General features: G+C 41.5%; 2 protein-coding genes across 6 annotated transcripts in view; one reads left to right on the forward strand and one right to left on the reverse strand.

The window, feature by feature from the left end:
- Positions 1-13,293, reverse strand: part of LOC144273877 (translocating chain-associated membrane protein 1-like) — a 53,150-nt gene extending 39,857 nt beyond the window's left edge. For 2 of the 3 annotated variants that reach the window (XM_077832581.1, XM_077832580.1), the window contains exon 1: positions 13,076-13,293. In XM_077832581.1, the coding sequence (XP_077688707.1) occupies positions 13,076-13,195 (120 nt within the window). In that variant the 5' untranslated portion in view covers positions 13,196-13,293. The remainder of the gene's footprint in view (positions 1-13,075) is intronic. The other variant, XM_077832582.1, reaches the window with a different exon arrangement.
- Positions 13,294-13,626: 333 nt separating this feature from the next.
- The window catches only part of ZMYND8 (zinc finger MYND-type containing 8), a 125,650-nt gene continuing 117,367 nt past the window's right edge, over positions 13,627-21,909 (forward strand). For 2 of the 3 annotated variants that reach the window (XM_077831660.1, XM_077831662.1), the window contains exons 1-2: positions 13,627-14,646; positions 17,700-17,791. In XM_077831660.1, coding sequence (XP_077687786.1) covers positions 14,584-14,646; positions 17,700-17,791 — 155 coding nt within the window. In that variant the 5' untranslated portion in view covers positions 13,627-14,583. The remainder of the gene's footprint in view (positions 14,647-17,699; positions 17,792-21,909) is intronic. The other variant, XM_077831661.1, reaches the window with a different exon arrangement.

The following is a 21,909-nucleotide window of genomic DNA, read 5'->3' on the forward strand; positions in this document are numbered from 1 at the left end:
GTGCAAGAATATTAAGCATATCCTGCTGCACAGGATTGAGACTCAGGGCACTGTCCAAGAAATAGAGGGATTTCAAGCAAGGGGCTTCCTGAATTGAGGTGGGGTGATTGATGGGATGCGTATCCTGATTCTGACCTTGCCACTAAGAATGTGATGGGAAAGGGTTACTCTTCAACGCTTATACAATCACAGCTGGATCACCAGGAACATTTTTCTGACATTGGCTGGTCAGGGAAGAGCATATTTAGGCATACAAGATTTTTGCAAAAGATGAGGCAGGGACAGTCTTCCCTTACTGGCATATTCACATTGATGGCTTGAAATGCCAGTAGTGATTCCAGAGACCCGGCCCATCCTTTGTTTCTTTGGCTCACTAAAGCTTACTCTGGACACCCAGACAGCACCAGGATGACTGCTGAATGTGCAAAGGATGCTGACAATGCCTCATAACTAGGCTGGATCTCAGCCAGCCAAATATTTTTGTATATTATTGCTGCATGTTGTGTATTACACATTTGTGAAAGCAAAGGAGGAAACATTACCGGCAGCATGGAGGAGGTGAAATGGAAAGACTGCCTATTTTGAACAGCCAGACATAAGGGCAGTTACAAGAGCCTACAAAGAAGCTGTATGGCTCAGGAAGGCCTTAAAAGAGTGTGTCATGGTATTGCAGTTTGCCATAGTATATCAGCATGCTGCTTTTGTGTACTTTGTATATTTGGCTTCAATGGCAATATTTATAAATTCCTGCTGTGAATCTGGTGAGAGGGGAGTGGTGTTTTGGCCTATGTCATTTCTGTTTGGGGACACCAATACAAATACTGTTATTTTTTAAAAAGACTGAGTGCAAAAAACAAACAGTAAACTCAAATAAAACCTTTATTACATGCATGAAAGCAAAGTTGTAATCAGAAGTCGTATTAGTCATAGTTTTTATTTTCCACGGGTATTCAACAAAAGGGATAAAGTTATGCCGGAGTCTTTTTTGGGGGGACTGGGATGTGTATATGGTCCTGTGTGTATATAGAGTTGTCCATGGAGTGCACCTGCTGATGGGTGGTGGTATTTGGGCATTTTGCTCCAGATTACTGTGCAACACCTGTGTTTGGTGCTTGAACAGAATCATAACATTTCTTGGAATATTTCTTGGGGCACTTCTTGGTCCTTCTGCTTTTGCTCGGTCTCGATAATGCCATCTGTCCAATGCCTATTCTCCCCATCAGCAACATATGAGGACTGGTTAGGCTCAGGATCAGAGTATCTCCTAGAAAATGTCTCTTTTGTCCTCTGTAACAATCTCAATGACATCATCTGTGTACAGTTCAACAAAATTCTCCACAAGGGAAGAAGGGCTTTCCCCACTGCCTAGTTCTGCAAGCTAAAGAAAAGTGAGCCCCCTGAGCAATGAACACTTCCTCCATACCGCAGGATGATTTGTTTTGTTGGACTGGGAAATCAGACTTAAAACCAAATCACTGTCCTCTGCAATGTTTACATTATATGTGTACTGTACAAGTGTATGCTTAAAAAGCAGGTATTCCAACTGGACAGACACCGATTGCTTTTTAGGCTCAGATATCAGTGTTGGTATCTTTCTGTTCATTTGCAATGACTTGATATGTAGTGTTTTATAAAAAAATTTCAGCCATCTTGGTATCAAAACATGTTGGCTACTAAGCTATTAATTAAAAAAAAAAACCTGGCTATTGTAAAAGCCAATTCCTTTGTTCTCTGACTGTACACTAATGGCTGCCATTTTGAAAGGGGAGAAGAGGGCCTCAGAGGTTTTGGGCACCATGAAGAGGGGTTGGGAGGGAAGAGTCATGCATAAAAAAAAAAAAAGTGCAGCAATACACCTAAGCTCCTTTTCCCTTCCTACACAGGCTCATCTGGGATTGTCAGGGTCTGGCCCATTTCCAGCTGTATTTTGAAGAGCTGGTCATTCTCTGAAGGGTCTGCATGCTCCTTCCTATTCCCCTTCTTGCTGGGCACTGTAGGGGTTTCCTCCTCTAGATCTTGAAGTGTGTCCACTGTCACTTTTGGGGTGATGGTGGTGTCTCTGCCACATGTGGAATGCAGCTCAATGTAGAACTGGCAGAACTGTGGAGAGGTCTATGCCACCTATGAAATGGAACTCATTTTAGAAGTGGCAGATTTATGGGTGGACCCAATTTTTTGTTCTGCTCCCTTGCCTTCTAGTACAACTGGTGAAGGTCCTTCACCCAGCATTGCTTCTTTCCCTGTTGTAGCCCAGGGCTTGCTTTCGCTCTTCAATGTCTGCATACTAAGCCCTATTCCTCTGGTTGCCCTGCAGCTGGACTTGTACAGCCCTGTCTCCCTGCATGCAAAGAAGATTCAGGACCTTCTTTTCCTGATCCAGACAGGAGAACAAGATTTAGGTGATGCTCTATCTTTGCACTGAGCCATGCTCTCTGTTCAAAAAAAGGTGGGTTACTGGCTGTGACTGCAAAGGTAAGGTAACAGGAAAAAGGTATTTCCAAAACACACTGGGAATTTTAAAGCGGTCAGGTTTCTGGTCACTGTGACTCCTGGGCAGTGAGTTCAAAATTGTGACTGGTGTGGTCACTGTCGCAGACAGAGGGCATCATGGGACTGTTGCTGGGGAACTCCTAACTGACACAGGCAATGCAGTATCCACACTGGCATTTTGACCGCTGAATTATGTCTGCTGAGGACTTTCATTTGCAGAAGTGGTTTTATTTGGGCAACAGAAAGGCTGGGTTTTGTCAATTTACATCAAATTTGGGTGTGGATGCATGCAAACCTGCGGCAAAAAAGGCAGCTTCTGTTGACAAAAACTTAGACCAGGACAAAAACTGCCTTTTTGTGGTTTAGGATAATCCAAGGCACTCTTAATGCGGAATAAAAATGACCATGTGTAGAGTAGATATTGTACTTAAATTTCACACTAATTTCTCTAAATGTCCCATGTAGACAAGCCCTTAGTAACAATTCCTAAATATACATAAAATACAGTACTTCTGAATATTAGGATGCTTTTTCACTTGATAAATAATGATCAACTTTCTAGAAAGATATTTCTATTTTAGCAGCTACTTTCAAAAATACAGATTAATCAGGAACTCTTTTTGAGTTTCTTTGCTACACTTGGCTATAAACCACTGAGTATGTTAATACTTCAAAATTCTCAACACCAACTTCTTTCATCAATAAAGATGCAGCACTGACTGGATCCAGATAGATTCCAAGGCCAGAAGGGACCACTATGATCACCTAGTCTGCCCTTCTGTGTAACAAAGGCCTTTGAACTTCCCCAAAATAATTCCTAGAGCATATCTTTTAGAAAAACATCCAATCTTGATTTTAAACTTGACAGTGAGAGAATCCACCACAACCCTTGGTAAACTGTTCGATTAGTTAATTGCTCTCACCATTAAAAATTTATGCCTTATTTCCAGTCTGAATTTGTCTAGCTTCAACTTCCAGCCATTGGATCATGTTATACCTTTCCCTGCTAGAAGAGCCCACTATCAAATATTTGTTAGACTTACAGACTGTAATCAAGTCATCCCTTAACCTTCTCTTTGAAATAGACTCAGGGAGCTCAATCTATCACTATAAGGCATGTTTTCTAATCCTTTAATCATTCTTGTGGCCCTTCTCGGAGCCCTCTCCAATAGGCCTTTCACAGTTATCCTGCAATCAACATCCTTCTTGAATTGTTGACATCAGAACTGGACACAGTATTCCAGCAGCAGTAACATCCTCTGGCTAAATATAGAGGTAAAATAACCTCTTTACTCCTACACAAAAATCCCCTGTTTATGCATCCCAGGATGGCACTAGATCTTTTGGCCACAGCGTCTCACCAGGCAGTTAAGTGCAGCTGATTATCTACTACAACCACAACTACGAGATTTTTTCAGAGTCACTCCTTCCCAGGATAGAGTCCCCCATGATGGAAGTATGGCCTACGTTCTTTATTCCTAGATGTATACCTTTACTTTCGGCATATTAAAAATGCATATTGGTTGTTTGTTCCCAGTTTACCAAGCAATCCAGATTGCGCTGAATCAGTGACCTCTTCTCTTCATTATTTACAACACCCTCAATTTTGGGATCATCTGCAAATTTTATCAGTAATGATTTTGTGTTTTCTTCCAGATCACTGACAAATATCATAGGGCCAAGAACCAATCCATGCGGGATGCTACAAGAAAAATCCTCTTAATAACAATTTCCCATTTACAATTATATTTTGAGACCCATGAGTTAGCCAATTTTCAATACACTTACCATGTGCCATGTTAATTTTATATTGTTCTGGTGTTTTTTTAAAAAAAATCAAAATGTCACGCAGTACCATATCAAACACTTTACAGAAGTCAAAATGTATTACATCAAACACTGTCACCTTTAATCAACCAAACTTGTAATCTCATGAAAAAAGCTATCAAGTTAGTCTGACAGGATCTATTTTCCTTAAACCCTTGCTGATTTGCATTACCGTTCTTTAATTCTTTATTAATAATTTCTCATGTGGGCAACTCCACTATCTTGCCCTGGATAATGTCAGGCTGACAGGCCCATAATTACATGGGTCATCCATTTATCCTTTTTAAGGACTGGCACATTATCTGTCTTCCAGTCTTCTGAAACTTTCCCAATGCTCTAAGACTTATTGAAAAATCAACCTTAACAGTCCAGTGAGCTCCTCAGCCAGCTCTTTTAAACTTCTTGGATCCAAGTTATCTGGACATCCTGATTTTAAAAAACTTTAGCAGCTTCTGTTTAACATCCACCAGAGTTACTCATGGAATGGAAAGAGTATATCATCACCATATCATCTGTTTTTTTTCCCCAAATACATAACAAAAATATTTGAGTGCTTTGCTTTTTCTGCATTATTATTGATAATTCTATCATTTCCACGTAGTAATTCTACAACTAGTAATCCATCTAGAATCCTAGAACTATACTCTGTTTTAGTGGAAAGGACCATAACCTATTTGAGAAGTGGAAAACGTGGACAAACCAAAACAAAGTATTTGTTGAAGTTCTCATGATCATTCCATTCCATCAGAAAAGGGAAAACAATACAGTTACAGTAGGAAATCTTAGCTAGAGAAGAAGAGCTTGATAGAGTGCTGTTCTGATGTATAAGAGAACTGTCCTTTGATATTACGTGAAAAGTTTTCCAAGTCTATGGCAAGAACTCCTCTCCTTAATGGTATATTTAGAACAGGGTTTAGACTGTAAAGCATGTATATGCAGCTGGTAGTGACACCTAGAGTTAAGGTTACCTAATACTTTCCATTACAAGACCTTATTTTGAATTTAAACTTTCATCCAGGCTTTTCCCATATCAGTCCTCTGCTGCATATTAACTTTTTTAAACAACAATAATTGTCTATGCAAAAATATTCAACAGTTTCTCAGGATGAGGTAAGGGAAAAATATGTTGTTGTACCCATGTTTAAAAATTCTTATGACCGTTTTGTTGAGAAGCTCTAGCACCTCCATGCTTTGAAGCAGAGACTTAACATTTGGCAATTGGACAGGACATCACATTAGTGTCAAGGATGTGCCTTTTGGCTATCTCCATCAAAATCCACCCAAATATGGCCAAGTTAAAAGCCGCAGAAAAGTCAGAGTTTTCACATGTTCAGTAGAGGCTTCTTAGTTTGACAGATAAATTCTCCAAAGATTCTGACTGTACTGGGCATGCTCCAGCACAACAGTCCAGAGGCTAAGCAGGACTTCCCCTACAGTTGCTTCTCCTGATTGCCAGGGACTGATGACAGAGGCATAGAAATAGCCAAGCTTCAGGGGTATGTGCTGGGGAAGAGGCAGAAGGGGTACAGAGGATGGAGAGGTAAAGAAGGGTCTACAGCAGGGGTGGGAGGGAAACCTTTTTTCTATCGGGGGTCACTGACCCACAGAAAAGGAAAAAAAAACCCAAAAACACAGCACACAGGCCGCACACAGGGGGCACGGAGCTTCTCCCAGACTCCACAGTGGGGCCAGAAATGAGGGGTTCAGGGTGCAGGAGGGGGCTGTGGGTGGGGGCTGAGGGGTTTGAAGTGTGGGAGTGGGCTCAGGGTTGGGGTGGGGGCTCTGGGAGGGTGTTGCGGTGCGGAAGGGGGCTCATGGCTAGGGCAGGGGGTTCAGGGTGAGGGGTCTGGGAGGGAGTTGGGTGCGGGATGCAGGCTCTGGCCAGGTGCTGCTTATCTCACGCTACTCCTGGTCAGCTGTGCAGTGGGGCTAAGGCAGGCTCCCCCCGGCCCTGGCTCTGCACTGCTCCCGGAAGCTGCCACGATGTGGCCAGGCAGCTCTGCGCGGTATGCGCTGCCTGTGCCCAGAGCCACCGCCCCCGCAGCTCCCATTGGCCACAGTCCCCGGCCAATGGGAGTGTGGGGGCGGCACCTGCAGGCGTAGGTAGGTGCATGCGGACTTGGAGCTTTCTTGATCGCCCCTGCGCCTAGGGGCTGCAGGGGCAGCCAACCAACTGGCCTGGCACCCTAGCTTCCCCCCGCAGCAGGTCCAGCCAGAGTTCATGTCTCCAGGCCCACAGGGAGCGGGGGGGGGGCACCAAAGCTCAGGGCTTTCAGCCCACAGCATGGAGACTTGCCGTGGGACAGATGAAATTAAGCAGGGGGCCAAATTTGGCCCACGGGCCAGAGGTTCCCCACCCCTCTTCTATAGCCACTAGAGAACTCTGTTTTCCAGAGCCTGGAATAGACCGATGAGTCTTGAGTCTCAACATTCCTGTGCTGTCTAGCAAATAGTTGTGAAACCCACTGGCAAAGTGTGTATTTTATTCGCCGCAGGGGCTGGTTCACAGAGGATAAACAGCCTTTTACTGCCACCAGTTATGCTGTTAGCTCAAGTGTCAGAGATGTGTGCTGTGGATCTAAAGGTTTCTATCTTGCTGATGACTCATGGGAGGGGGGAGGGAGGGGAGGAGTCCATATAGTTGCACATGATGTATTAGGTCCTAAGTTTAACAAAAAAAAAAAAAAAAAAAAAAACCCAAAAAACCCCAAACATTACATTCAAAACCACTGTATTAAAAGAAAATTAGGGTTGCAAAGTCAAGCAAAGGTTGCAAAGTCAGATGTTATGAAATGCCAGAATTAAGGCTGCTTCTGAAATGCATTATGATAATCTTTAACTACAGTATCATACACTATTTTTTCTCCACAGGATCCCTGCCTCACTCAGTACACAAGATGGGCAGTACTCAGGGAATGAATCCAGTTTATGTAGTAAATCAGAATTGTCTATGGGACCCCTGCCTCATTTGTTGCAGAAAATGAAAGATGCACTGTGAGGCAGGGGACTGCAGGAAGACAAAGGATGGCCTTATGGTTATGACAACTGAATGACACTGTGAATAATTAGATTTTATCCCTGTCTCTCCCACAAAGTTCTTATATGATGCTGGGCAAGTGGCCCTCTGCAAAGTGGTCCTCTGCAAAGTTTTTGTTTGTGTGTTCCTTATTTTATTAGTGCCCAACTTGAGAAACTTGGGGGTAGATTTACCAAAGGGCACTCACAGGGCATTCAGTTGCAGCTGAAGTCAAAGATAAATGTGCACAGAACATATCTAGTGCTATAAAAATGCTAGGGACTCTGAAAAAATAACAGGCCCTAGGTGTCTCAGGTTGGACACCCAAAATTGACACATTTGACCTTTGTTTCTTTGTGCCTCGTTCCCCATCCACACTTCAAAGGATATGTTATGAAGATAAGTTTATGGTACTGAGTGCTTCATGATCAGTACCACAGAAAAGCCCATGAGGAAATCAACAGTTCTGTATTGAGGGCAGGGTTTGGATGCTGTGCAGTAAATATGGCATGGAGGACATACACCAAATAATGAGAACAAAGAGAATAGATAACCATTCAGCAAGCACTGTCCACACTGTGCAATGAATAGGGCAACTGTCCTATTAAAAATAGTACATGGTCCTGTAATTTAAGATTGTACATATATTTTATGGTACAGTGTATGAGCAACCTTAATTCTGGCATTTTCCAACTTTTGAGTGCTTGACTTTGCATCCTTAACATTTTTAACATACGTTTTACATGGGATCTAATAGAGAAATATGCTCTTAATTTTCTTGTAAAAGTGCTGGATGTGAACAGGAGTTTTATCTGTCTGACAGAAGAAAATTTGGTACACCCAGTATGTTTCAAACCCTTTTGTTTGAAGGCATCTAAGTTCTACAATTACAGTGTTAACAACTTAGCTTTGACAGACCATGCAGATGACCATACTTCTCTTTGCAGCATTAATATAATACAAACTTTACAAAATGGCCCTCCATTCCTTCAGAAGGCTGGAAAGAGGTAGCATAGATATCTGAAAACCAAGTTACTATAAATAGCAGTCAGGACTCTGCCAATAAATTCTCAAGCAGGTCAAACTAACATTAGTTTTCTAAAACTCATATTTCCTTCTAATTAGCAGGATGGATTTCACATCTTCAACAGTTATTTGAATCAATTAAAGGTAAATATAAAATGTAATGAGGCAAGAAACAAATGGGCCTTTCACAGTTATCCTGCAATAAACATTTAAGCAGCCTAATCTCCCATTACATAAGAAGCATGCACTTTGATAAGAGTTTCCTTGAGAATGCAAATACAAGTAGACATTTTACTTTTGTAGCAACCACAATACGATTGTAAGAACATAAGAATGGCCATACTGGGTCAGATCAAAGGTCCCTCCAGCCCAGTATCCTGTCTACTGACAGTGGCCAATGCCAGGTGCCCCAGAGGGCATGAACCTAACAGGTAATGATCTAGTGATCTCTCTCCTGCCATCCATCTCCACCCTCTGACAAACAGAGGCTAGGGACACCGTTCCTTGCTAATAGCCATTAATGGACTTAACCTCCATGAATTTATCCAGTTCTCTTTTAAACCCTGTTATAGTCCTAGCCTTCACAACCTCCTAGGCAAGGAGTTCTACAAGTTGACTGTGCGCTGAGTGAAGAAGAACCTGTGTTTTATAAAATTATAAGGAACACATGTCCTCAAAGCAATGAGAGATAAGACTAACTCACACTTCCAGTTCTGTCATTAATATTTAGGGTGGTTGTTGTTTTTTTAAAAAGGTCAATCAGTGGGCTTTAAATAAGTGAAATACAATCTATTTCTACCAAATACATTACTGAAGAGACTAAAGACAGTAGTTATTTTTTCATGGCACTTTAAGATACATGCAAAATTCAGAGACCATAACAGGAAATACTGTCTGTAAAAAAAACTTTCTAAGGACACTTATGCAGGGAGATCCCTGGGGCAGCAGCGCAAGCATGAGAGGGAATTTGAGGAAATTGAATTGAGGCAATTTTGTTGATTCAATTCTGCAGCTGCCTACCTTCAGACTCAGGAAGAGGACACTACTGTTTTACAATCAGAATGCTACCTTCTGAATTATAAGGGCTAGAAACGTAAGCATTCATTTGAAATTCAATTAGTAAATTGTTAGCATATATTTCCTTACCCATCAGGGCCAGTTCTCATTTTCCTGGATAAATAGATTTTTCAAACCACGATCTCATCAACAACTGTGGAGGTCTAAGCACCATCAAAACAATCAAGTGACCCTGATCTGAAATCTTCAGATCTTCCATGACATTGACAAGCATAGCCCACTCCAACTGAAGGCCAGAGTGGATCCTATAATAATGTTTGTTCATGGTCATCAGGAACCAAGTAGTTACAGGTTTCTCAATCAACTTTCCCCAAAATTATCTTGCTACATAAGATCATTGTATCTTTGCCTATGTTGTATAATTTGAACTGACTGCAGACAGGAGGACATATCAGAAAATATTGTTCACTGAATGCAGCTGATTATTCCCAGTACAAACTACACTTAGAGCTGGTCTACACTTAGAGGTTTTGGATTGGTATAGCTAGGTCAGTTAGGAGTGTGATATTTTATTGATATAGTTAAAACTGGTTTAACCTCACTATTGATGCAATTATACTGGTGCAGAAGCGCTTATACATCTTCCTGTACAGGAATAAGTTAGATCAGTATCACTGTGTCAATTATACAAGTCTGTAAACATTTGTGTTTACACAAGACCTTATTGCATTTGGACAAAGATTTATAAACAATTTCACAAACTGTGTTTTTTTAGCAACCAAAAAATAAACCAGTCTCTTTAAAACTGGTCCTTAAGACTAAAAAACCCAAACAAAAAAACTCCCCTCCCTTCTCTCCCACACCTTGATCCCAGAGCTTTAATTTATGTGATCTAGAATTCTAACTTTTGACCAATTTCAGAGTAACAGCCTGTATTCGCAAAAAGAAAAGGAGTACTTGTGGCACCTTAGAGACTAACCAATTTATTTGAGCATGAGCTTTCGTGAGCTACAGCTCACTTCATCGGATGCATACTGTGGAAATTGCAGAAGACATTATATACACAGAGAGATCATGAAACAATACCTCCTCCCACCCCACTGTCCTGCTGGTAATAGCTTATCTAAAGTGATCATCAAGTTGGGCCATTTCCAGCACAAATCCAGGTTTTCTCACCCTCCACCCCTCCCACACACACAAACTCACTCTCCTGCTGGTAATAGCCCATCCAAAGTGACCACTCTCCCTACAATGTGCATGATAATCAAGGTGGGCCATTTCCTGCACAAATCCAGGTTCTCTCACCCACTCACCCCCCTCCAAAAACCACACACACAAACTCACTCTCCTGCTGGTAATAGCTTATCCAAAGTGACCACTCTCCCTACAATGTGCATGATAATCAAGGTGGGCCATTTCCTGCACAAATCCAGGTTTTCTCACCCCCCCCCCCACTCCCATACACGCACAAACTCACTCTCCTGCTGGTAATAGCTCATCCAAACTGACCACTCTCCAGCAGGAGAGTGAGTTTGTGCGTGTATGGGAGTGGTGGGGGGGTGAGAAAACCTGGATTTGTGCTGGAAATGGCCCACCTTGATTATCATGCACATTGTGAAGAGAGGTTTCAGAGTAGCAGCCGTGTTAGTCTGTATTCGCAAAAAGAAAAGGAGTACTTGTGGCACCTTAGAGACTAACCAATTTATTTGAGCATGAGCTTTCGTGAGCTACAGCTCACTTAGTTGTCACTTTGGATGGGCTATTACCAGCAGGAGAGTGAGTTTGTGGGGGGGGGGGGGGTGGAGGGTGAGAAAACCTGGATTTGTGCTGGAAATGGCCCAACTTGATGATCACTTTAGATAAGCTATTACCAGCAGGACAGTGGGGTGGGAGGAGGTATTGTTTCATGATCTCTGTGTGTATATAAAGTCTGCTGCAGTTTCCACGGTATGCATCCGATGAAGTGAGCTGTAGCTCACGAAAGCTCATGCTCAAATAAATTGGTTAGTCTCTAAGGTGCCACAAGTACTCCTTTTCTTTTGACCAATGCATCCACTTTATCTCATACTACTGGGTTTCACATTAAAAAAAAAATCCCATTAGTCCTTATAGGCAAATCAAAGTTTTTCCATCTGAACTGTCCTTCTCTTTCCCCACCTCCAGCCTCCTCTTGTAAGTACTGATTCTCCACGACTGCACTTTCTATCCCAGCGTTCAAGTTCTGCATCATATAGCCCCTTTAATTTGTACCACTTCTGATGCAGCAGACAACACTATCACCCAACTTAGCATCTGTCATTTATTTGGAGGAACATTATTTGATGATCAGGACTCCGCTCTCCACCCTCTTCCAACATAATAATGCCCTGAAGTCTACAGGACTAGCACAGCAGTAAAGAAGAATGAACCCTTAAAGAGAATATTACTTAGCAGTATATAGTACCTTTCAACCAAGTATTTCAAAGTGTTTTCTCATCTTTAAAAAGTTTCATTTTAAATCTTGCTCAAGTGATGAGTGATGTTGAGATTGTTTCAGTAAGATACTTACCACCTCTCCCAGACACCAGTTGTCACAGTTTGGAAAACTATGTCTCCCTCCACAGCCCTGCCAACTCCCCTTCCCACCTATCTCCATAAAACTCCAAACAAAAGGCAAGCAATCTGCCTTATCTGTTTCACTGAGTAGTCCCATTCTTGAGAGAGACAGTAAAATCAAACTAACCATCTTCCAGGTTGACACAAGGTACACATACAACATCATGACACAACAATTTTATCCCAGAGAACAAAGCCTAGAAGATTCAACCAAGGCACCAAAAGAGGTTGATGAAAGGGTGACACCTTCATTTAATTAGGAAATCTAACTTTATTAACAGAACTCTAAAATATATAAGAGAGGAGGGATTTGGAGACAAGCCTAAGGCAGTGTCTACACTAGCATTTTTCTTCAGATTCCCCATCATTAGTAGACCTGAGTCAGTGAGAGCAACAGAAGCAGCAATAATAGAGGTGGACTGCCAGTAGCCTTTTAACTGCAATGTCATCCAACTCTGCTCAGAACAGGTCAAGACAATATGGTGGTTAAAACAGCAGTGTCCACCTGGAGCTCCCTCTCCAATAGCACTCTTACCCATGTTTCCACCTCTGGAAAGTTTTTAAGAAAAAGTACAAACCAAGCAGAAAAGAAAGGGCAGATCTGGCTCCAGGAGAATCGATGGGAATGAGGGGCTTGTTGGGAAGGAATACGGGTGAAGAAGATAGAAAAGGGGGCCGGCAAAAAAAGTTGTGTGGCAGTGGGGATCCAGGAGAGCAGGGCGAGGACTAGGGGAGGAGAGTCAGATGGAATTGGGGCGTATGATGTGGGGTCTGGCAGATGGAGCAGAGGGAACGAGCGAGCATGGAGGATCCAGAGGGGGAGAGACAACAATGACAGTGCCCCACTCTGGGGGAAGTGAAGGTGGGAGATGAGAGCCGGGGTGAGTCACAAGGTGAGGCGCTGGGAAGGCAGGAGAAGCAGGGGCGTGATTCAGCCCGAAAGGCAGGGGAAGAGTAAGAGGAGAGCGGGGAAGACAAGACAGGGTCGGTCGGTCGCTGCTCGGAGAACTGCAGGGGTGGGGCAGGTCGGAAGTGCCGGAACGGCTCAGTTGGGGCGGGTGATCCGCGCTCGGCAGCCGCAGGCAAAGCCCCCAACCCCCGTACCTCGAACATAAGCCCCAGCAGGAGGCCCATAGCCAGGCAAGACACGGCGTCCGCATGGTTCTGGATCACGAATTCATGGCTTAGCACGGGCGGGCTCTTGTTCTTCCTCCGGAGCCCCATGGTAGTGGTAGTCCCCGAGGGCCTAGGCAGTGGTCCCGGTCCAGAAAAGAGGTGGTGGTTCTTTCTCAACAGCCTCCTCACCTCACGCACAGTAAACACCGCTGTCCCCCCCCCCCCCCCCCAACTACCCACCCACAACCCAGACTCAGCCAGTCACATTCCAGGAGCTCTATGATTGACAGCTTTACCGGTTAATCGCTGTGCCACCTGGAGGTGTGGCTTCCAGGGGGAGCGGGGCATAAAACGCCGTTAGATGCTCGGAACGGCTGTCAGGGTCCTCGTGAGTGACATTGACTCTAGCTAATGAAATGAGTCAGGGGGCGGGACCTGTGGGACTCCACCTGCAGTGGGTGGGGCTTACAGAAGACAACTAAAGGCGACCCTTCGGGGGAGGGGTTGGAGCGGTCGCTAAGGGTTGCCTCCTTCTTGTGGGTGGAGCTCTGTGCGCGCGCTGCTCTATACTGTCCTTGTATCGGTGTGGCTGCAGCAGGCCTCAGTGCGCTGCTTCACCTCAGTCCTAGCAGCCGGTGGCTCCATGGAGGCGGCAGGTCCTAGTAGGCAACGCTCTATCTCGATCCCTATGTTGGGGTGCCCCTTCTGGAGCTGACAGACCCATCCCAGTGGGAGGCGGCTCCATGGAGAAGGCAGGTTTCACTATGCACTGAGCTATCGTAATCGCAGCCGGGTGGGTCCACCTCAGAGGCCGGGTGGCTCTCGGGCTGCGTGACACTCATGAGCTGAGTGGCCTAGGTCTCTTCCTTACCGTGGGAGATACGCCGACGCAGAGCTCGGGTCCCAGCCAGCAATGCTCTGTCTTAAAACAAGCAGCACCGCAGCCACTACAAAAATACAACAGCTTGTTCCAGCCTGCAGCTCTTCCTATCTGGGCTAAGCGGCTGGGCTTCCAGCGCTGGTGCTGTTGTTGACAGACAGACCTGATTGAAAAATGGGACTGCTGGGTGTCTGAATTGTGAAACTCTACTTTTCTCAAATGTGAGGAGGAACTTTCATTTAGATGTCAGGCTTTTTTCCAACTAGTCAAAAATTCATTGAAACTTTTGAAGAGTTTTCAAGGGCTGTAGTGTTGGACAATAGCTCAGAGGGAACGTTCTGGAATTTCCCATACTGAACTAAGGAAAACCATTGTCAGTTGACTGAGAAGCAAACAATGGAGTCTTGAAAGGGCATCCTAGAGAAAGGCTTGAGTGAAGGATGCTTCATCAGTATTGTGAAATAATTCAGGCCATGGGGAAATAAAAGATTTTTGGCCCCATCCTAAAATGAAATAAAGGGTGGAGCCTTTCAAGCCATGCTGAACTTGAACTGACTTCAGTGAACCTGTGTGGCAGCACAAGGCTCCACTCACATGAATCCAATGGTGAATTTAAATGGGAAGTGAAAATTTTCAAACAAGTATTTGTAGAGGGGAAAATCTCTTCAGCAGTCCTAAAGTTAGTATCTCTTTTTCCATCATTTATTACTTATCAAATGTTACATACATTCCAATTAATATAAAAGTACTTATTTTGGGTCCCTGAAATTCCTTATTACTAAATCTGAGTGATATTTCTGTGAATATTCAGCTGCATTTTTAAATAAATTCAGTTTGGACATGTTCATGCCTCATTTTTGGTCCGTGTCTAAGTTTCAGGCATATGTAGCCAGATAAGCTTAATTTTATATTTACACTCACAGGTATGCGCTTCACAAGTACTTGTATGTTCATTTGTTTGGGAAGTAGAAACAGTGTTACTTGTCTCAACAACCCAAAATCAGTCCAATATCAAGTACTCTCAGTGAACTGTTTATAAATCATGATCAATTTACAGTGAAAAATATTTGCAAACTTTTGTTGTGTTTACCAGTTTTTGTAATTTAATCACAAGTCTTGTGATATTTGGTAAAAAGAAAAAGAGTACTTGTGGCACCTTAGAGACTAACCAATTTATTTGAGCATAAGCTTTCGTGAGCTACAGCTCACTTCATCGGATGCATACTGTGGAAAGTGCTCAAATAAATTGGTTAGTCTCTAAGGTGCCACAAGTACTCCTTTTCTTTTTGCGAATACAGACTAACACAGCTGTTACTCTGAAACCTGTGATATTTGGTGTTTTTCTTAAAGACCCAGCTCTTTCAGGTGTAAGAATCTCTGGTTTCATGGAGGTTTTTTTTAATCTTCTGTGATTATGGAGAAAAAGTTGGAAAAGGTGAACCCCTATGGCTCAAACAAAGAAAGCAAATAAAAAGACCTAATATTTATTATTTTAAAATGGTTAAGTTAAAATAATTAATTTTGGGGGGCTTAAATTATGATTTTTGAGCGCTTGAGTCTGGGAGTACTGAATGTATCTGAAGAAAAGTGATCCACTTGCAGGTTTTCTGGTAATGGAAGAAGAGGCTGAACTTTTGCAGTATATTATTTATTACAAATTATTTGTTCAGCTATACTGAATACAGTAACTATTTTAAAGTGTCTTTTGAAAGTAATTAATTTTTAGCATCAAAAGCAACTAGTAGATTGGCTTAAAAATAAAGTTCTTGTTTCTGGTCTGAGCAGAGGTGAGGTTGCTATTATTACCATAGTATGCAGAATGAGCACAGTCTTTCTGAGACACTTTTACTTGATACAATAGCAATTGGTCATATTCTGCTATGAGTAAGCAGAAAGGACTAATACTGAAATTGTTCTGACCTAGGAAAACAATCAGTGACATTTTCCCTTGCTAAATTATGTCATGGGATTCTGTATGCTTTCTGTCATTGGATCTGGTTTACAAATAAAAAGATGGATTTTTCTAACTGCCAAGTACTGCAAATTTAAAATAAGATCTAAATATCCATTCACATACAACACTATCTGCCTCTGGCATTATCCCTATTAATAAAGAATGCATTAGCAGAATTTAACTGACAATTTGCTAGATGATGCTTGAGACAGAATAGAATATATATTGCTCTTTGTTAGTTGTATTCGTTCTAAAAAGAAAAACAGGAAAAGAAACCTGTATTTTTCTTTAATGTATATGCTGATATTTGACAGATAAAGGAATCAGATGATTAAGAAGGAGACATTTTTACAAACATAGGCCTGCTGCTTCAGCACACTCAAGTCTGTACAGTGGCATGAAGACTAACTGATTTCACTCGGTCCTGTGCCAGCTCAGGGTCTACCCTGGCAGAATTTTTTCCAGCATTGGAGCCTAACTTTTCTGACCATCTTCACATTTGAATAACCTTGTACTTAATTTAAGCCATGCAGAACTACAGTGTTATCATTAACATTTATACAGTTATCTTTTATTATCATAGACATTGTGCAATCAAATATGATAAGAAAGCTACATGAAACTGATATTCTTCATTTATCTTAATATCTTCCACCTATTATTTTCCTGACATTTGTGAATGAGAAGTGGCATAAGCCTGAAACCTGCAAACACTTAATCACACATGTAACCATTCACATGAGCAGCGATACTGAGCTCTACTGGAGTATTTATGTGGGAGTTAAGTTACACATGTCCGCAAGCATTTGCAGAATGGGGCTCTAGATTTTTCTTCCTAATTATCTATCTATCTATCCATCCTGATAAATGTTAATTCTATGCCCTTTTCTGTGCTTCTTGGAGACAACTGCAAGAGGATTAAGATCCTTTTTAACATTTCTCAAGTAACATTTTCAAAGACAATCGAATCGTACAGTTAAAACTATATGTACGGTCACTTTTTTTTAAAGGGAGAGTGTTTTTTAAGTTAGTTTATACGTGGCCCAATATTTTAATGACATAGGCCCCAATCAGATCCTCACAGGACTTGGACAAATGTTCAGTCACATGGATCCAGTTTCAGGAGCTAGTGCAAAAAAATTTACAGCGGGGACAGAGAGATATCAAATTAATGTTTAGATTCAGGACAGTTTCTGGTGGAGTCCCCATTTCTCAACCCAGCATGACAATTGGTCCCCCTATTGGTAGTTTCAGTAAAGGCCTAAAATGGAATTGGTATTGAAAATGAACAACCTCATATGCACTTACAGAGGTTACAAGTGGATTAGTGGTAGAGCAAGGTTCCCCCTCTTCCCTTAATATGCTTTAATTGTGACATGCAGTACCAATTCAGTCTTAGACTCTATGTTGAGACTGCCACTAAAAGGGCCAGTTATGATCCTGGTTTGTGATACAGAAATTTATCCACTAGAAAATAGATTGAGACTACAAATTCATTTAATGGAGGTAACAAACAGGAATGAAATTTTTAGCAGTTAAAATCCTGGTCTGCATTTGAACAAGTAACCTATATGTGAAAGCCTCTTAAAGTCATTCCTAGTCCTTGAGTCATCTGCTCTCCTTTGAAAAATCCAGTTTTAATGGATCAAACTGAGAAACTGGTATATTAAATACACCAATATGGTTTCACAGAAGTAAGAAATGAATGAGGCCTGTTAAAAGATTTTGTTCACCCTTCCCTGCTGTGCAGGATTATTTTCTAGTTGTTTTTGTTTCAGAAAACAAGAATTAGCATCCAACATATCTCAAGATACAGCTACCGGAGGAATCTGGGAACAGACCTATTCAGTATCATTTTATCAGAAATTCAGTAAGTAATGTCAATTTCTAATATTATATCTTTGGTTTGCAAATAATAACTAGCGAGGCACTGCAGGATCTTGGCTTTTAACTATCAGTGTTTTCACTGTTGCTATATATAGTTCTTGCTATACTCTTCCAGAATAAGAGATATTTTGCGAGGTTTAAGGGCTGGAATCACTGAAAATCTGTTACTCCTGCATTTATAATATCTTGCCAGAAAGAAGATCAGGAATGAGTCCTGAGATAGTTTGTACCAGGTGTGAAAGACAGTGGACTAGGAGGTGAGTGTTATAGTTCAAAGTGTTGTCTTCCTCCCCTTCCACTTTTATAGGAGATGGAGCATGTTGCTTCTGCACTGTGCTCAGAGCACATTCCTAGGGGATCTGGAAGTTAACCTTTGAGGTAAAGGAACAGGTTCTTGGCTATCACTTCTCTTCCCCTATGGGAATTGATGCATATTACACCTGTAGTGAGCTCAGTGAACATTGCTAGAGGCGTGGACAAAAGTGGATCCCAAAGTGGGTGGGAGTGTGGAAATTAGCAATACTGAGAAATGCTAATTTAAGGACATGATTTTTGCAAGTTGGGAGACACTCACGTGATGTAAATACATACAATTTCTCATTCATTTGCAGTAAAGAGTGGATAGGATTTCCATTGGTTAGGAAGATGAAGATTTTCTGGGGGTGTAGGCTATCAGCAGTTCAGGATGAGGCAGGAAGGGGCTAAGTTATTGTGCTGTATTTGGATGGCTCCTTCTTTCCAGCTGAATTTAAAGGAACTGTAATTAAAAGGTTCAAAATGTCTGGGTTCTACTGAGAATTTAGCTGGAGTTTATGTTACAGATGAGATTGAGATACAGTTAACTTGAGTTATTTATTGCTCCTTCCTCCACTCTCACTTCTCTCAAAAAAGTACTACTCCAGTTTGCTCTTTTACTCTGAAACTGAGCCAGAGCAATTTGGTAGCAAGTAGCCTTTATCACTCATCCAGCCACATTTGCCTTTATCCATTCACTGGGAGTTAGACTACTTGACATATCTTCCTTCTGAATTATGATATTACTCTGGTTATCTTTTGCACAGGTTTACATTAACGCTTGGTGGGCGTTGCCTGAGACCAGCTCAGGGCTTTACAGTACTGTCAAACAAGGTGGATCTACCTGTTTCAAGAAATAACCAGTGCATTATACTTTTCTAGTCACTGTAACTGTACCAATTTTAATTTCTAAGTAACATAAAGGTATGTGCTGCATGCACAGTAGAAGACGGCATTTGCCCAAATTGAGTTTGTGTTTAATTAGCAATATTTCTGTACTCAGTATTCCATGGAAACACTATACACATGTGTAAGGCATGTAAAAAGAGAAAAATAAAGAAAAGATAATAAAAGACAAACAAGATGGTGGGTTTGTTGTGGTAGAAGTGAAACTGCAGAAGGCTTATTTACCTGCTATACAACTTGACTGCAAGATTCTGTTTCCCCTCCAGCAGCTGACAGTGATATCATTATGCTCAGGGAAGGGAAGTGCAATGACCGTCTCTTCCCATTCTGTATATAGTCTGGTCTTACAGGAAAACCCTAGAGACCTGAACTAAATCTTGGCAGGTAAATAAAGGAGAAAATTATTTGCAACTATCTTGTTATAAAACATGTATTTATTTGTATCACAGTAGTGCCTAGAGGCCTCAGCCGTATTGTTCAAGACGTAATAAATATAAACAAATAAGAGACAATACCTGCCCCAAAGAACTCAATTTTATTTAGTTATTGATTTGGGAATCACTCCAGTTAAGTGTTTAGAGTTGTATGCTTGGACTAATTGCATGGGGCTGCTTAATCATATCCTAATTACCTTTTGGTTAACCTTTTCTTTGCTTCTTCCTTTATAATTTTATAACTCTGTAATTTAAATTGTTTCTTTGTTGTCAGTTGAATATCTGGCCCCATCTCAGAAGTGAAGCAAAAACAACAACAAAAATCTTAGCCCTTGATTCTGCAGCTACTGTTTTATCCTGGGTCTCCTCTAAATGGTGACTATAGCAGTGCCTCTTTTTTTTTGTAAAGCGGACAGAAGTTAATTCTTCTGTGTCACCAACTTCAGAACTGTTCCGTGAGTTGGTTAACAGAGTAGGAGTGGAATGCTCTGATGTTTTCTTTCATTCCCGCTCACAGGCCCAAGCTCATCATCTTTACAGTAAAGGCCCTGTCTCTACATGGCTCACAACAATGTTTAACAATCACATATTATCTTATGTTAAGACCCAGGCTAGAATTTATTTTACAGTACAACCTGAGTATAACACAAAACTAGGATCACACAGCCTGGCTGATGAAACTTTGTTATTACCCAGTTCAGCCAGTATGGTCAGGAGTTCTATGTAATGAGTTGCTAATATGATATCTAAATAGATAACCCTGGTCTACAAAGACTAATATATCATCCTATATTATATGCTCTGCTACGGAGAAACTGATGCGCAGAAGTGCTTGAGACTGTGAACTAGATCTTTTTTAAATTTGATTTTTTTCTTTTATTTCGGTGGAATTTAATGTCATGCAGATCCCTTAATTTTTAGGTTACTAAAGATTGTTCCAGCCAAATCAAAATTTATAGGTACACTTAATCCTCTCTGTCATTTGTTTTGTTTTGCTGCAGGTTTGCTAGTATCCATGTATCGACAGTTCAACATATTGCATTTAATGTTGTTTAGTTATGAAATCAATTGGTAATGACTTCATAGTTCAGGTTGCATTCTAAAATGGGCTTACAATGGGGCATAAATTAATGTTTTTCTCTAAAAATAGGTGACCATTTGATGTCCAGTTTAACTCGGGGCTAGTTTGTATGCTCTTTGATTTTATGTGTAGTTATTGTCTGGTTTCTCTTCATAAATTTGAATTTGGGCTGACTTTTTTGAGGGGGGAGGGAGAGGGCAGGAATCCATTGTTGATCCATACTCCTTTAAAAAAAATTATATATCTGGATAAAACACTGGCCCCTGCTGCTGCATGAGTGCACCTCAGTCTTATTCTACAACAGTTCCTTCTAAACTAGGTCTTTCTGGTAAGTGTCTTAACTAATCTACTGGAATTAGAAGATGCAACTTTATAAGCAGGTAAACTTGGCTGCGCTATTGGACTACAAAACTGAGTAATTCTCTTCGGCTTGATCAGCATAGCTATATTGGTCAGGGGTGTGAATAGAACACACCACTGACCAATGTAGCTATGCCAACATAACCTCCAATATAAATGCAGCTCTGTCGATGGAAGAGTGTTTCTGTATAACTAACATTATTTGGGGAGGTTGTGTTACAACACTGACAGAAAAATCTCTTCTGGTGGAGTAGGCTGTGTCTGCACTCAGGGTTGTGGGTGTATAGCTATGCCAATATAGTCACTGAAGTATAGACATACCCTTAGGACTTGTCTACATAAGGGGGTGCTGCACACTGCAGGGGTGTGAATTCTAAAGTGCACTTACATGTTGTGCATTAATTGGTCTGTTAAGAGCAGTAATACTCAGACCTCAGTGGTTCAGGAGCCAAATTAGTGATTAGCATTACCCAAAAGAGTCACAATAGAGTGAATTAATTGTTCATTTACTATTTATAAATTATTCTCAGAACAAAGTGACTGACCAAGTATTATTTTATCAACTACAATTGGTTAATAACATAGTAAAAGAATCCCAATAGGGTAATAACTTAGATTGGTTAATAATTAAATCACACAGTGTATTAATATCATGTACTGCAAAGAGCTGCAGGAGATACATTAATGAGCCACTTGCGACTCGCAAGCCTCAATCTGAGTATCACTTGTGTAGACCCTTCTGGTGTGCACTAAAAGTTCCCTGTACATTAAAGTGCACTAGAGAACTTTTATTGTGCAGCAGAGGGTCTCCACAGACCAATTACTGCACACCAAGTTAGTATGCATTACTCCACTGTGTATACAAGCCCTTATGCTGCCTGAGCTGTGTCTATGGAAACTGTAAGAGCCTGTGTTCACTGCCTTGTTAATTTGAGCTAATTCAAATTTTGCCCCTAACCCAACTCCTGTCCACAAATCACTAGCTTGAGTTAAGTGGTGCTTTAAACTCAACTAGTTGGCGTGTGT

Source organism: Eretmochelys imbricata, chromosome 13, assembly GCF_965152235.1.
Source record: "Eretmochelys imbricata isolate rEreImb1 chromosome 13, rEreImb1.hap1, whole genome shotgun sequence".
NCBI lineage: Eukaryota > Metazoa > Chordata > Testudines > Cheloniidae > Eretmochelys > Eretmochelys imbricata.